The sequence below is a fragment of the Microtus pennsylvanicus genome, chromosome 11, assembly GCF_037038515.1.
Source record: "Microtus pennsylvanicus isolate mMicPen1 chromosome 11, mMicPen1.hap1, whole genome shotgun sequence".
NCBI lineage: Eukaryota > Metazoa > Chordata > Mammalia > Rodentia > Cricetidae > Microtus > Microtus pennsylvanicus.
Genome location: NC_134589.1, coordinates 24,130,996 through 24,148,281, shown reverse-complemented (window position 1 = coordinate 24,148,281; position 17,286 = coordinate 24,130,996). Strand labels below are relative to the sequence as shown.

Genomic DNA, 17,286 nt, shown 5'->3' with positions numbered 1-17,286 from the left:
ACTCATGATCCTCTTGCCCCGATCTGCTCAGTGCTGGGGTTTCAGTGCAGGGACTATAGGTGTGTTATCACCATGCCTATAAGACACTGCTTTTGACGAAACTTTCGTAATAATGTTACTAGGAGAAATTACTAATACAGAAGCATTATGGGAAGGGATGCTTACTAAGCAAGTTTGCAAGTTCAAAGTCACCAGCTCAGGGCAGTGGGCACCTATGTACTTGAGAGCTTCATCTTCTAGCTGGAAAGATGAAAAAATAAGAGATTACTGACATTGTTTCAAAGTAGAAAAAGACTATACTCAGTGATCAATACATTCTCAATACAGCTTACCAAGTTGCAAAGGAACAATAAACCACAAAAAAACAAAAAAACCACAAACACCCCCCCCAAACCAAAATCTAAAAACAAAAAACATGATCACATCTCATTCCTAGTAGTAATAGTTACCAGGATTTTAAAAGTTATTTTTTTCATACCAAATTCTTATCATTACTATCAAATCCAGAAAAAGATTAAGGCTAGGATTCATTCTCTCTTTTGTGAAAGAGTCTAAATATGTAGTCCTGGCTATTCTGGACTTCCTATAGAGACCAGGTTGGCTGTGATCTCTATTCCTGTGTCTGCCTCCTGAGTGCAGGGACTACAAGCTTGAGTCATCACGTCTGGATATGTGTTTTATTTCTAACAAATTAAATGTTTATAATAAGTTGTGAAAAGATTATAAAGACAAAGCAGTTTTCACGTGCTTACATTACAACCCATACAGAGTCTGTGCTGTCGTTTAAGAGTTTTCAGGAAAAGGCTCTGAGAAAGGACTTGCCAGAGTCTATCTGCTACTGAGCAGCTGGGTCACAGTGATGCATCCCATCAATATTTTTCAGGATTCCACAAATAACCAGAAGCTCAGCTGCTGTTTAAGGCAATTATATATCCAGAGTTCTGCTTCAAACAAAGGAATGCTTCCTATTATGGCAAAACTGAGGGCATCTTTAATGGAATCCACAGTATATCGTTAGCAATCCCTGGTAAACGCCAGGCACATCTAACTCCACTACTCTCCGATCATTTCTAACGCTACCTGACCAGTTTATTTCCTTTTCTTTCCATTACCCAAGGAAACGGAGTCTTATTTGTTTTTTTTTTTTTTTGTGTGTGTGTTTTAGAATTACATTTATTATGTGTCCGCACACGCAAATTTGCAGGAATCAGTTCCCATTTTTGTGGGTCCCAGAGATTTAACTCAGGCCATCGGGTTTAGCAGTAATCTTCACTTGCCATCAGGAAGTAATCTCTTATTTGTTTTTAATATCACTTTTTTTTGAAACAGAGTCTTATGATGTAGCGTAGGCTGGCTCTGAACTCACAGGGATCCTCCTGTGTCAGCCTCTCAAATGCTAGGATTAAGGGGTGTACCAGCATGCCTGGGTTTGAGAATTTAATGAAAAGAAGCGCTATCCTGTGGCGTTACAGCAGGAGGTAAGATGCAGCTGCTGTGTACCTGGCACACCATGGACAGTTCCTGCTGGTGACAAGTATAAATCGCCAAGATTCCCCTTTTTGCCTAAGCAGCTCTAAAGAGACTTTCTCTTTAGTGCAGACGAATGGCTCTGCATGAGTGTCTCTCCACCTTGTCCCTTCTGCCCCATTTACACTTTGGTCGGGTATCAGTTCTTCCCATTCTTCAGCTCTGAGATGTGTCTTCACAGTCAGCAGCAGACACCTCCAAAGAGCTCACAGACCCTCACTTTCACAAGCCATCCACGGAGCATTACCTGTGTGCAGCCTTTTAAGAACAAGGCCTTGAGACCCCCACAGCCTCTCACTAGTGCTTGAATGCCATCCTTGGTTACTTGGTCACACCAGGAAATGTTCAACTGCTCCAACAGTGGACAGCCCTCACTTAGGATAAAACAAACAAGACAAATGTGTCACGACCTCCTCTCCCATTGCGGTGTTCACACGGACTGTGCACTCGGCAGGGAACCTGAAATCCAGTTTACCAACAAGCACAAAGCACAGACTGTTTTCCAGGTGCAGACTGGAAATGGAAATTAAATGACTAGTTTAACTTTACAGAGTAACTAAAGACAGTTCAGAGTCAAGCTCAGATTTTTCCATCAAGGAATTTTACTGGTATCAAAGGCCTACTAAACTTTTATTAAAAAAAAATCAGAAAGGCTCTATATATTTCCTTATCTGGGACATTTCTATAGAGTACTGTTTCCGCAGGCCGAAGTAAGGCTAGATCATGTTCAACCTTTCTCCAGAATACACTAGCTTCTCCTCTGAATCTCTCAGTGTACTCCACATGAAATACTGAAGGATTTTAAATCTATCGCTGCAAACACTGCTTGAATGGTTCTAAGTTCCTTATTATTCCTATTCCTGCTTATAGAAAAGTCCTTAAATAAAGCCAGGAGATCTAGGTTTAAGCTCATCTTCAACATAAATCATCTGATTCCAGGCAAGTCACTTTAAGAAGTTTGTCTGATTAGCCACATCCTGTCCCCAGTTTGCCCAGACTGAGACCCTCATGCCTATCACCCACTAGCACGGTAATACAATGTACATTTACAAATCTCTTTCCACCCACAGGTTCCGTGAAACTGATGGGCACAGCATCTTAGACATTTCATGGCTACTTCAGTAGTACCCAGAACCTTTCGATTTTTTTAAAAAAATCTACACATGCTTGTCCTATGTACTGCATAAGATAAATAAATGAGGTCATTTGTAGAAAAGTACCTTATAAATGTCAAGGGTCACCATATTTATGGCCTTACATGGCAAGCAGCTTTAGATTCATTGTACTCATGAGGAAGTTTCAAAAGGAGCCATGCTTTATGTCACTTACACTCTCTAATTCTTTCTCTCATTCTGAGATAGGGTCTTGCTATGTAGCCTTGGCTGGCTTAATACTATGTAGCCTAGACTGAGCTTGAAGTGCAGTAAGTCTCGGGCCTCAGCCTCCTTAATGCTGCGATTGCAGGTATGCAGCACCACAATAATAAAGAGTGTGGCTACCACTTTAGTTTTGTGGTTGTTGTTGCATTTTTCTACACTGGAGTTCTGGCTGTCCTGAAACTCATTCTGTAGACCAGGCTGGCCTCGAACTCACAGATCTGCCTGCCTTTGCATCCCAAGTGCTAGGATTAAAGGTGTGCGCCACCATAGCCCTGGCCCGGCTTTACTTTCAATGTGTGTAAGCAGAAGCAACACAAAGAACCCTAATTACTAAGGAAAGTCTGGTTAAAAAGTAGATTTCCAAAGGGAATGAGTATTCCACTCTTTTAAAATACATTTTATTTGGGAACTGAAGGCAAGTTCAAGACTAGCTTAGAATATATGACATGCTAGCTTAATTTTTTTTTCTAAGTCAGGTCTGGTAGGACTCTATAATCGCAGCTACTTGAGAGGCTGAGGCAGGAGGATCATAAATCCAAGGCCAGCCTGGTCTACATAGAGAGACACTATCTAAAAATTAAAAGACAAAACCAAACCAAAGAACCCCAGAGACTTCTGGACACACAGGCAAGTTTATCTCTGAGTTCCAGGGAGACCTGGCAAGGACCTGTCTGAAGGAAAAGAGAGGCTGGGCACTGAGCTTGGTGACAGCACTTGCTTTGCCTGTGTAAACCCCTAGGTTCAACTGTGAACCTTCTGCAAACCTTCCATAAATAGTCTGTTTTCTAGACTCAGTCTCACTGTGAAGTCCAGAGTGGCCTTCAACTAAGGATCCTCCTGCCCTAGCCTTCCCTGTGCTGGGATTACTGGTGCGAACAACCTCCACCTTTACAGTACTTAGACAATATGAGAACACTCAAACAATGAGCCCGCCCTCCCTCCCTCCCTCCCTCCCTCCCTCCCTCCCTCCCTCCCTCCCTCCCTCCCTCCCTCCTTCTTTCTTCTCTAGTCTGAGTTTTCTGTCTGCATGCCAGAAGATGGCATCAGATCCCATTATAGATGGATGTAAGCCACCATGTGGTTGCTGGGAATTGAACTCAGGACCTCTAGGAAAGCAGCCAGTGCTCTTAATTGCTGAGTTATTTCTCCAGTCGGCAAGGCAGCTTTGAAAGTACTTTATCTGTGTCAGGTTGGAGCACACGAAAGTCTTCAAGCCCACCCTGTTGAATACAGGCACGACTTTCTACAGTGCAGGCTGACAGTATCTCATGTAATTCTCATAACAATGCTACAAGATTACAAGGAAAAGCTCTTCAGGCCATGTTCAGCCACAGCTGTTAAGACAAAATGGCTCCAGACTCCATTTTAACCAGTAAGCTGTAAAAACACATGGCATTTTCTTTTGTTTTTTAGAAAGCAGTCCTCTATGAGTGTCTGCTTACTAATGGATAACCCATACTGCTCTGTTCAAAATCCCTAGTTACCTCTGGACTTCATATTAATGTACCGGTGATTTAATGTGAGCAGGGGCAAGAGAAAAGGTCTCCTGGGGACTACAGTACACATCCATAAAACAACGCTGTCTTCAGTTCCAACTGTATTATCAGTTATTTTTTCAAAGTATGTATTAATAGGCATAGTGTTACAGGAAGTTTACCTCAGAGCTTTGAGAGACATGTTTGTTATTGATGTACAGGAAGCCAAGTCGAGGTGCCTGAGTTTGGAGCAGAACTTGCTAAGGCTAGTACAGGTACTGCAAACAAAAAAAAATAATGAATACACATTAAAAAATAAAGCAACCGGGGTACAAAGACGGCTCAGTGGGTAAAAGCACTTGCCATGCAACCTGAACGATTCGGATTCAGTCCCAAGGTCCCACAGTGGAAGACCCTCCCAAAAGTTGTCCTCTGACCTCATTCCTGTGCTGTTGTAATAAACTTCAATTCTGCTGTATCACACCCCTTGTTAGCAAATATGCATGTATCAGAACTGTAACAACAACAACAAAAAAGCCTGCTTTGGGAACAGAATGGAACTCCATCTTGCCGATGTGTATTCCAAACTTGAGTCTGAACTGCTCCTCCGTTTTAAGTTGTCTTTGCTTTCTCTTAGTCAAGTCTGGTAGTTTTCAGTGTACAGGACTGGTACACCCTTCACTGCATTTATTTGTAAATACTGATTCCTTTTGAAGTTATTAAGCTAAATCTTCGCGAAGTTTGCCTCTGTGTGTGCCCATGTACAGATGTGGCCACAGGACCTTGCGTGCTCTTCTTCAGCCCCCTTTCTTGGCACAAAACTTCTCACTGGCCAAGAGCTCACCCAGGAGACTAAGCTGGCCACGAGATCAGGGATCTGTGTGTCTCTTTACAAGTGTGTGCCACCACAGCTAGCCTTTTTTTTTGGATTTTTGAGACAAGGTTTCTCTGTAGCTTTTGGTGCATGTCCTGGAACTAGCTCTTGTAGACCAGGCTGGCCTCAAACTCAGAGATCCACCTGCCTCTGCCTTCCGAGTGCTGGGATCACAGCTAGCTTTTTTAAAAAATATTTATTTATTTATTATGCATACAATATTCTGTCTGTGTATATGTCTGAGGGCACCAGACCTCATTACAGATGGTTGTGAGCCACGATGTAGTTGCTGGGAATTGAACTCAGGACCTTTGGAAGGGCAGGCAATGCTCTTAACCACTGAGCCATCTCTCCAGCCCTCACAGCTAGCTTTTTAATGTGGGTTCTGGGGAACTAAACTCAAGTGTCAGTACTGAGCAATCTCTCAAAATCTGTTTTTTTGCTTGAGACAGCAGGGTCTCATGTAGCACAGGTTGGCTTCAAACTCACTATGCCACCAAGGATTGTCTTCATTTCCTGATCTCGTCTCCAACCTCCTATGTGTTTTACACTTCCTGACTTGAAACTTTTTTCTTAAATTTCATTTTTTCTTTGTGTCACTAATGTATAGAAACAGATTTTTTTGAATACTGATCTTCTAACTAGAGGATTATTATTGTTTTTGTTTTGTTTTTTGAGTGTTTCTCTGTGTATCCTTAGCTGTCCTGGAACTTACGCTGTAGAACAGGCTGGCCTCAGTCTCCTAAGTGCACCACCACACCCTGCCAGACAGTGGTGGCGCACGCCTTTAATTACAGCACTTGGGAGGCAGAGGCAGGTGAATATCTGTGAGTTCGAAGCCAGCGTAGCCTACAGAGTGAGTTCCAGGACAGGCTCCAAAAGCGACAGAGAAATCCTGTATCAAAACAAACAAAAAATCAATTTCTCTATGTTCTCTGTGTAGCCCTGGCTATCTTGGAACTTACTATGAAGACCAGGCGGGCCTTGAATCTAGATATTCACCTGCCTTGTCTGCACTGACATGAATCACCACGCATGGCAAAATAACTTTAGCATCTTACATAGTTGAGGCTAGCTGGCCTTGCTCTCCTGACCCCTTTTGCCTTTGGCTCTCCAAGTGCTATGGTTTCAGGTGTGCATGACCAACTCGGAATTACGTGTGCATGTGTGTGAGGCATCAGATCTCCTGGAGCTGGATGTGGTGCTAGGAGCCGAACACCCCCACATCGCCCACACCCATCATCCCAGACAAAGGGTTTTGGGCTAGACTGGGCTACAGAGAGTTAACACAATAGCACATCTGTACTGGGGATTACACCGAGGGTCTTACATTGAGAGGGTGGTGTTCTATCACTGATTTGTGTCTCTCATATATCTAGATATTTTATTTTTTTTTGAGCTACTCAATTTACTCAATTTGACCTTGAACTCACTCTGCACCCTATGTGAGACGTGAACTTTCCTTCCTCCTACCTTAGCTTCCCATGTAGGCTTGTTTGAGTTACATAGCCTTGGATAGCCTGGTACTCGCCATGGAGCACAGAGTGCCTTAATTCTCCTACCTCAACCCTGGGTGCCAGTGTGCACTCCCTTGTTAGCCATGCATAAACTGGGGAAATTCCCTAAAATTAATCACTTAAAATAGTATTTCTTTCGGTTTCTGTGAGTAAACAATTCAGTTATTTTGCATTGATGCCTCCTTAAAGTCTCCTAAGACTATTCACAAATTAAGAATGGTTGCATGGTTTTGTTGTTGTTGATTTAAAAAAAAAAAAAAGAAACAGGATTTCTCTACATAGTCCTGGCTGCCTAGGAACTCACTCTATTGACCAGGCTGTCCTCAAACTCAAGTGATCTGTCTGTTTCTGCCTCCCAAGTGTTGGAATTAAAGCCACCATGCCTGGCTTGGTTTTATATTTTTATGCTTATTCTGTTAAAAGAAAATGACCCTTTTATAATATGGGAAGTTACATTTAATTTTTCTATTTTGAGATAGTTTCATGGACTTACACAAGCTGGGTAATCACTATACCCAAAGCTGTTCTGAAACTCAAGGAAATACTCCTGCCTCAGCCTCCCAAGTGCAAAGACAATAGGTAAGGAATCTTTATGCCTGGCTACTTATTTCCATTCTACTCAAAAGACTTGAGAGTTTTTTCGTCTGTTGAAGACCTCTAGTTTAGCTCTTTAGTTGTGGAGAGAACACTGTTCATTATTTATTAATCTTGTTTAGTCACCGGACTATGGTCTACTCAGGACTATGCTCTAAGTGTGACAGAAAACCATGTGTATTCTCCAATTACTGGGTAGAACATTCTGTACGCAGAGACAACATTTTCCATTCTTTTGTTTATGTATATTTTGGAGGGACAGTGTCTTACTATGTAGCCCTTCAAGGCTTAGATCTTGCTACGCAGATCAGGCTAGACTCCAGCTCACTGAGACCTGCTTGCTTCTGCCTCTGAGTGCATCCAGACCCTTGAGGCTGCTGGTGTTTCTACTCAGCCCTTACTCAGCCACAGCTTCAGCTAAGAGCCCAGCTCTCCTCAGTGTCATTTCATTGATAAATGAAGTAAGCCCACCCACACAGTAACCCCAACATGTTGGTTTTTATAATCTGCCTTGTTTAGAGATTATTTAGAGCTTCTCTCAGAGTTGGTGGGCCAAGAGGCCCGGGCAAGAATTTCACAGACTCGAAGCGAGGGTTTTAGCTAAATGGTAGTTTGCTTAACATGCACAAGGCTTTATGTTTAATGTTTAGTACTAGTATTTATAGAGAAGATGCCATGTCTAAGACTTTCAAATAATGACAAAATCATAGAGGATAAATCAGTAAGAGGGGTCAATGGACAAGAATGGCCACAAATGTTAACAACTGAAGCTGGGTTATGGGGTCTGTGTTCATGAGAAGCAAGCTAGGCCATGGGCTCCACCTCCTGCACTGAACGGAAGTCAGCAGAGGTGATTTCTTGACCAACATGGGTTAGAATTCAACTTGAGTTTCAGTACGTATTTGCTTTCAGTTTCTAGGAACTGCTATGAGACCTATTCCTCCTCCACCCCATTTTTGTTTCGCTTCAGACATATAGTTCAGGCTGGCCTGGAACTCACTATGTAGCAGAGGCTGGTCTTGAACTCATGATTCACCTTCTATCTCCCAAACATCCAGCACTAGGGTTACAGACACATGTAACTTTTTCCTATCATGCATTTGTTTTTGAGACAGAATTTCATAGGCTGGTCTTAAATTGGAGATTCTCCTAACTCTGCATACATGCAAGCAGAAAAGCATAATAAATTAATCTTAAAGGAAAAAAAAAACCTTAAGTTTTCTGAAAAACCCCAATCAGTTTAGAAATAATACTTATTAATAAAACTCAGTGCTAGGGACCAAACCCAGGCCTGAGGCATGCAGCATATAATCCACCGCAGAGCTTTGTAATTGTTTTACTCTGTGTTTGGTGGTACTGAGATCAAACTCAAGGCCTTACAGATTCTAGGTAAGTGTTCTTACATCTCAGTCTTTTTCATGTTTTTTTTTAAAGATTTATTTATTTATTGTGTATACAGTATTCTACCTACATGCATGCCTGCAGGCCAGAAGAAGGCACCAGATCTCATTACAGATGGTTGTGAGCCACCACCATGTGGTTGCTGGGAATTGAACTCGGGACCTTTAGATGAGCAGGTAGTGCTCTTAACCACTGAGCCTTCTGTTCAGCCTTTTTTTCATGTTTTTGAGACAGGGTCTCATGGTAGCCTAGCTGGCCTCAGCCTCAAACTAGTTCCCCTGCTTCAGTCTGCCATGAGCTGTTACCCAGGTCCTCAGCCCACTTCTTAGAGTAAAAGAAGCAAGAGTGTGACCTCAGAGAAGAGGACTAAAACACAAAACATACATTCTGTGCTCTAGGCGCCTACTTCTCTCAAGTAGCTTCAAAGATTCATCTTTGCAGGAGTACATTTTGAATGGGAACTCCGTAACTAACCGAGTTCATAACTGTCAACACACTTCCATGGCTTCACCTCACAACATCTCTACACTGTGTTCAAGTGAGGTTTGATTTGCATTACTACCAAAGGGTACCCCTCAGAGGAAGCTTTTCTGTCTGCTTGTGCATTCTATTGTGGCTAGAATATTCTATAATATTATAGAATATATAATATTCTATATTGTATCAACTTTTTTTATATCATGAATGACAGGCACAGTCATTTTCTTTTTTTTTTTTTTTTTTAGAATTTTCTTTATAATTTTTAACTTTATATGCACTGGTGTGAAGGTGTCATCTGTGAGATCTCCCTGGAACTGGAGTTACAGACATTGTGAGCTGCCATGTGAGTGCTGGGAACAGAACCAGGGTCCTCTGGAGAACAGTCAGTGCTCTTACTGCTGAGCCATCTCTTCACCCCTCACAGACATTTTAATTTTATTAGCTGTTTACGTCTGTGTTTATGATTTTAATCTTTTTATAGAATTATCTGCTATGTGTCTTTTGATAATTAGCCCTACAGTGCATACATTAACTGCAGTTTCAAGTTGCATTTTAAGTATCAAAGATGAGTTCAAAATAAGCTTCCTGCCGGGCGGTGGTGGCGCATGCCTTTAATCCCAGCACTCGGGAGGCAGAGGCAGGCGGATCTCTGTGAGTTTGAGACCAGCCTGGTCTACAGAGCTAGTTCCAGGACAGGCTCCAAAACCACAGAGAAACCCTGTCTCAAAAAACCAAAAAAAAAAAGCTTCCTGTTTCACTTCTACTTTCAATAACTTTTTCTTTTTAAGATTCTTCTTGGACTAGGGACACGGTGTAGAGGTACACTGCAAGGCCCTGGGTTCATCCCTAGCATCGTAAGTCCAACAAAACCTCATTCACAGTCAAGAAAACGAATCAATCAATGCCTACAGCCAGCCACAGCTAGAGCAGGACAGACTACGGACTATGTACGCTGCACCCTCTGAAACTCAATACTTACGCGTCTGTTGTCTTTGTACACCCATTTAGATTCAGTACTTCAATATTCCTACAATTTTGGGCAAAAGTCCTTTATAGGGAAAGAAAAATTAAAGTTATAAATAAGATGAGCAAAACTCTAGATATAAAAAGGCATCACCACTGGCAATACTGGTTGTTGGCACCCATGATGCCATAGTATGCAAAATACACACTTGGTTTTCACTCCTAGCTTCTAGGATAAAGGTCTTAAGCCCCTTGCAATTTCCTGAGTGACAGGTCAGAGAAGTAGCATTTGCTCTCATATTGGTTATTTATGTCTTTGTAATACACCTCCATAAAGCCACTGAAAACGGCTTTCTGGGTGGCTGTGCGGAGAGGGTGGCGGGCCCCAGCTCCAGAACGACAGATGTTCCTGTGGTCCTGTCCCGTCTAAACCTTGCCCCGTGTAGCACTTCCTACGGCTACTCATTCATGCACTTTATAATGGAACCCAATCGAACCTGATGCTCCTCAATTATGGGACTCATTCTAGCAAACTAGCAAATCTGAGACGCGTCATAAACACCTGATTTGTACACAGTAATGTGCGTGCGACTTCCGACTGACATCTCCCGCAGAGACTGACTACTGGGGCCGATCTAACTAGACAGTGTCCAGGTTGAATGAAAACATCCAGTATCTGCACAATCAATGAATTGGATGCTGGGCAGAGGAAAAACAAACTATACATCTGTTGTGTGGGGTGTGAATAAGAAGAAAATTAATTTCCCACAACAAAATGCTCTTTAAGGGGCTGAAGAGATGGCTCAGAGGTTAAGAGCACTGCCTGCTCTTCCAAAGGTCCTGAGTTCAATTCCCAGCAACCACATGGTGGCTCACAACCATCTGTAATGAGATCTGGTGCCTTCTTCTGGCCTGCAGGCAGACATGTAGACAGAACACTGTATACAAAATAAATAAATAAATCTAAAAAAAAAAAAAGCTCTTTAAAGCTGTAAATGTTTCTTTTTTCAGTATTCTCAGAAGGGTCTCACTGCATAGCCCTGGTTGGCCTTGAACTTGCAATCCTTCTGCCTTAACCTCTTAATTTCTGGGATTAAAGGTTGATCTTTGAGTTAACAAAAGCCTAAAAAACGACTTACTTAAGGCCCCCCAAAGAACTGTTTTAATGTAGAGAGCTTTTCTATTCTACCTGCTGTGTAGCACAGGCTGACTCAAACTCAGAGTCTCCTTCCCGAACATGCTAACTCTAGAGTACACTACTGCACCTGGGTCCTCACTTCCTATCAGATATTTTGTTATAACCAATGTATATGCTTACATTTTTAACAGCTTAGAAACTTAAAAGCTACTTTAGCCTTTCTGAGTGAGATGGTGCTGTCTTCACTTCAATCTAAGAGGTTGAAAGTTATTTTTGAAACAGTTATATTTTCTTACCTTAATGCATTATCTCCTACTCCAAGACACCCACGAAGACTTAACTTTCGTAAAAAGCCTCCACATCGTTTTGAAATATTTTCTACTACCCGACCCTATAAAGAGACAGTTAAGCAAAAAGATGGCCTATGTTACTCTTTTGACAAGAACACACTCTTTTTTTAAAAAATGATTTATAAACAGAAATGGCTTGTAAGAAGTTTCTTCCTATGAAAATTTCAACTTATTATGAGAAGAAAGTCTTTCTGATTAATCCTTCTACTCAAAACACCAGCATAGTCTATATCCTTCCTTTGTTCAACTAGGACAGCCTGCACTCGAGGACCGGTGCCATCCAGTTCTTGCGGAGCTCTATATGCATGCATGTGGCCCACTTGGGGTAAATACAGACATGGAGGAGAAGCACCTTCCACACTTACTTCTCTATCCTCCACAAGGACTCACCATAAAGCTTTGCACACAGCAAGAGCTCAGTGAGCAGGAACCATCTTGCTGAATGATTCTGTGGGTCAGGTTTTTAAAGCATATATATCTACAAGATCAGAGAATTGTGGTGTAAATGCACCATAATGTTAGCGGGTTGTTTTATTTTTTTTTAATTTTATGTGCATGGATTCTGGTTGCATGTATGCCCGTGCACTGCACGTATGCAGTGTATCACATGTGTGCAGTGCAGTGCCTGTGGAGGCCAGAAGAGGGAGACTGATTACCTGAACTGGGTTAAAGAGGGTTGTGAGCTATACCATGTGGGTGCTGAGGGTCCTCTAGAGGAGCAGCCAGTGCTCTTATCTGATGAGCCCACTTGGGCATGGTCTCTTATACTATAAATGCAGCTGTAAAGCCTGCGCTCACTCTCTTACTTCTGGCTCTCACTTCTGGCTGCTAGACTCTGTTTCTGTTCCCTGTTGGTGCAGAGGACTGTTATCTAGGACAGTGATCTATAAGTCTCCCCAAATAAATAACCCTTTATTATTCATAATTCTGAACTAGTGTGGGATTATTTTGTGACTTCCGCCATCAAGTCATCTTTTCAGCCCCACTGTTGTTAATTTTGAGACACATCTCCTGTAGTCAAGGCTGGTGTGTGTGATTACTGCGCAGCTGAGGATGACCTTGAATTGTGTGGTCTGTGCCTACGTAAACAGGCCTTCATCTCTAACTGTTTCTTCATTCTATTTTTTGAAATAGGGCTTCTCCTGAACCTGGAGCTTCCGCTATGGTACAGTGGCTAGCCAGCAAGCTCCTAGGATGCACCTGTCTTCGTCTCCCCTCAGTCTGGAGTTACAAGGTGTACCTCCACTCCTCACTTGTACATAGATGGTGGGGCTCTGAACCCAGGTCCTCATGCTTGCAGGGCATCTACTGAGTCATCTCCCACCCTGACCTTGAACGTCTTTCAGCTCTTCTGGGCTCTGTCTCTAAGTGCTGGGATTATAGGCATGTGCTTGCCTGGATGCTGTTATACTTTTCTATTTAGAGTTAACAGGCCATACTAAAAATTAAATGAAAAAGTAAATCCACATGCACGAAAATCACCTCTCGTTAGTTAAAAACAATTTAATAATTCGAGTTTTAACCATTATATATTTTCCATAGAAACTATTTCCACTTTTGTTCCCCAAAGAATCAAAATACACATGAAGAATAAACACAAGTATCATCCAGCAAGTTTAAGCCTCCTGACTGTATAAAATTAATATAAAATAACTTGCTTTACATGAGCAAACACAAAAACTACAAAATAAAACCTGGTGGTCTCAGTTCAGGACTAAAGTTATTAAAGAACTTAGCATTGTATCAAGGAAATAAGAAGAAAATTAGGGGCAGAAAAACGAGTCAGTGGGAAAAGTGTGGCCCATCATGCACGAGGCCCTGGGTTCGAATCCTTATACTCTCTTCCCAAACAAGCTGTTGCATGTTTGGAGCCACAGGCTCACTGCAGCCAGAATGGCCGCCGACCCATCCTGATCCGCCTGACTGCTGAAACTTAAGCCAGCGTCACCATGTCCACTTCGGAAAATCCGGAGGACACTGGAGGCTTTCGTGAAGTTCAGCTGTACCAAAAATAATTTCTTCAGTGAAGAAAAAAAGATGAATATGTCTAGGATTAATACTGTAACTACTAATGAAATAAATGGGGCCACACACCACGTAATTATACCTCAATATCCCTCTGGAAATCAAACAGGTCAATGCGCTGCCAGTTGCTTCCGTCCAGAGCCAGGACATTCCAGGCCTAATTTGAATAAAAAGAGAAAGAATGAGCAGAGGTCGAAATGAAAACAGAAACTGGCAATGTTTAAATTCACACTTCAACTAACAAGTAATAAGACTGACCAAAACCTCCCTCAGTCCCCGAATAACATCTGTGAGCACTTGCAGCTCGGTGGTGCGGTGCTGGGGTAGTGGCGGTGAGCCTGGGACACAGTCTTTCTCTCTAATTGTCTTTTCCTTATCATCAATGTTCTCACGCAGGTATGCTTTATAATTAATCAATATCCTGTCCGACCTGACTCAGCGACAGCTTTGTTTTATTGCTTGTCATGCTGGGGACCCATAACCTCGGGCCTTGTACATGCTAGGCAAGCATCTACCACCGAGCTGCACCCTGCTTCGGCCTCCTCAGCCCTAGGATGCCAGGCCCTGGACTCAGGTAACGTTAATACTGCAAACTGTTTAGTCATCTCGTATACTAGAGGCAGCAAGAACATTTGTTAATCTTTTCAGCACTCAGGATTGGGTGAGAAATGATTTCAGTAAGAGATAATTTGTTGTGGATCACTTGGTATTTTAAAGACTTTAAAAGCTACCCCTAATTAAATAACAAAAGCCAAGTACTGTTCAGAACAATAAATGTACAGTCTATTGTGTGTGTGTGTCTGAGACAAGGTCTCACTATGCAGCCCAGGGGTGTCCTCCAACCCAAGATACTCAAGTACCAGGCTTAAAGGTATGAGCCACTATAGCCAGCTCTAACTCTAAAGTATCCTTCCTTTCTATTTATTTATTTATTTATTATTTTTTTTTGAGACTGGGTTTCTCTGTATAACTCTGGGCGTCCTGGAACTCACACTCTGTAAACCAGGCTAGCCTTGAATTCAGAGAGACCCATCTGTCTCTGCCTCTCAAATGCTAGGATTAAAGACATGTGGCACCACCACCCAGCTTTAGAATATTCTTTATTATGACAAATTTAAGAAGCAATTTAATGTAGGTTATATTTACAGCTATTTTTCTGAGAAACAATTTTTTTTTTTGATACCAGGTCTCACTGTATAGCCCTGGGTGACCTTAAACTCTGCCTCCCAAGTGTTGTGGTTAAGAGCTTGGGCTACCATGTCTCACTTTTGTTTAAAATCTTCAAAATCTAATTCTAGATATTCTGAGAAACCAAGGGTAACCACCATAAGGTCATTAGAAACATGTTGGGGCGTGGCGGTAAGCAAGAAGCTATTCTAAAACTAGGTCAGGTTCTCACGTGGCCAACGTCACTTCTCTCTTTGTGGCTACACATTTTTCCAGTGGTTTGTTTGTTTTGTTTTGTTCTTTCTTTTAAATAGCTAGCTACAAAAGAAACAAATAAAACTCTTAAAAACCACATGTTTAAGAGATTCTTGAACTAAATATATCTCTGATTGTGTGCTAGTCCTTGCCAGGTTCTTCAGGGAGCAGGAAGCATGCAGAACTCAGCCTAAAATTAGGAATGACAGGTTCCTCCCTAGAGTCTGCATTAAAAAACAAAACAAAACAAAACAGAAAACCCTCATAGTGTTGGCAGCATGGCTCAGGGTTAGGCCTGGACCAGTGTATGCCAGGCACTGGACGCTCCCCAGCACTGCAAGAGCAGACACCTTCCCCCAGTACAATCCCTAACTCCCGAGAACAACAAACATCAATGCACCAGCCGTCCGGACTTAATGACATTTGGCGCAGTTCCCTTCTTTCCTTAAAAGAAAACCACAGTTAAAACTCTCTTGTGAGCACCCTCGATGATGACTTCAGCTCACATGGAGTCAGGAAGAGAAATTGCTCACTTGTAAGAACAATGCTTGCACTTGCAGACCGCACAGCATAAAGCAGCACAACACCGCTGATGATTTCCAAAATGGTATGCAAACAAGTATGGCTATCAGGATGGAGAAATTAGTTTAAATTACCATAAAGGGGAAATTTCCACACTAAGGTTTGATTTCCGTATTCAGTGGCAGCAGGAGTTACACTGGTGGTTGAAGAAGACACCTGTGCCCACCTAACACAGAAACAATATTTTATGGGATCTTCAAGAATGCTGGTCTACTCTGCAGCTTTTGCCTCCTTTCCTGTCATGTTTGGAAGAAAGACTATGTGGAGATAACAAGAATTAGATGTTCAAGAGTCTAATATAGAGGTATGCATGTCTATGTGCCATTGTAAAAAGAACTATAAAAACAGGAAATTACAATTTTGCTACATTTTGCTGAATCAAGCTTTGTTACCATTAGCTGAGTCAATACTTTCAATGTTTATAATATATAAATGTTAGGAATAATACATAAAACAGAACCCATCATAGAACCATATGGGACAGATGGCGTACTTGGAGTAAAATAGTATCTTCTGTAGAATATACAAATAACACCTAAAATACCAGTCAGCTCCAGAAGCTATCAGCCTCAGAGCCAGGAAAAGTCCCTCTAACCGTGCCAGTCATCTTACCCTGGAGACCTGAGCACAGCGACACAAGGTAACAACATCCAGGAAAGAAAAAATCCTAAGAAGAAAAGAGAGGCAACAAACTATCAGTTCTCTCGCTCTTACACTCTGTCTCACAGATTCTTTCCTGCCCACCCCCGCGTTGAGCAGGATGACCTTGAACTCCCGATCCTCTTGCCACAGCCTCTGGAAGGCTAGGCTTACAGGTGTGCAAACACCTTATCTATGTTTTTTTTTTTTTTTTTAAGTTTTAGTGTTTAAAAACTTTAATAGGTTTCATTATAATTTATGAATATCATTGTACACTGCTTTAGTCATCCCTCTAGTATACTCTTTTGTCTCCGCCCACACCTCTTTCCATGCCCAAACAGCTGGGCAGTGGTGGCACCTGTACCAGCACTCAGGACGGGGACGCAGAGGCAGGCAGAGTTCAAGGCCAACCTGGTTTACAGAGCTAGCTCCAAGGATGGCCAGGGCTGTTATAGAGAAACCCTGTCTTGAAAAAAAATGGAGAAATTTCTCATGGATTTAGCCTGTAATGATAACACTCAATTTCATACACACATGAACACCTCCATCAGCTAGAAGCAGTTCTTTTAAACAAATAAAATAACTGCCCACAATGAAAGACATAGCAGTTGAGGGCCAGCCTCTGACCTAATTATACAAAGCGTATAGTTCAAGAGCATTAAGCACTGGCCCTTACTAAGCAATCTCTACCACTTTATCTTGTCAAAAGAGAAACTTTTTATTAGACAGTAATTCCCCATTATCTATCTCCCTTGCAGCTTTTGGCAACCACCATTGTACTTTCTCTCTGGGCAAAGTACTTGCTATTATTTCCTTTGTAAGGTTAAATACTAGTTCATTATATATAAATACTGTATTCTATACATTCATTCACAGATACTAGTGTTACTTTCCCAACTGTTACTATGAATTCTGTTCCC

The 17,286-nt window shown here is 41.9% G+C and overlaps 1 protein-coding gene across 4 annotated transcripts in view; it reads right to left on the bottom strand.

Moving 5' to 3' along the window:
* The window catches only part of Fbxl20 (F-box and leucine rich repeat protein 20), a 67,073-nt gene that overhangs the window by 11,947 nt on the left and 37,840 nt on the right, over window positions 1-17,286 (bottom strand). For all 4 annotated transcript variants that reach the window (XM_075990859.1, XM_075990858.1, XM_075990862.1 and 1 more), the window contains exons 3-9: window positions 16,340-16,394; window positions 13,806-13,880; window positions 11,645-11,739; window positions 10,227-10,295; window positions 4,564-4,659; window positions 1,775-1,901; window positions 166-240 (exon numbers count right to left, since the gene is read on the bottom strand). In XM_075990859.1, the coding sequence (XP_075846974.1) occupies window positions 166-240; window positions 1,775-1,901; window positions 4,564-4,659; window positions 10,227-10,295; window positions 11,645-11,739; window positions 13,806-13,880; window positions 16,340-16,394 (592 nt within the window). The remainder of the gene's footprint in view (window positions 1-165; window positions 241-1,774; window positions 1,902-4,563; window positions 4,660-10,226; window positions 10,296-11,644; window positions 11,740-13,805; window positions 13,881-16,339; window positions 16,395-17,286) is intronic.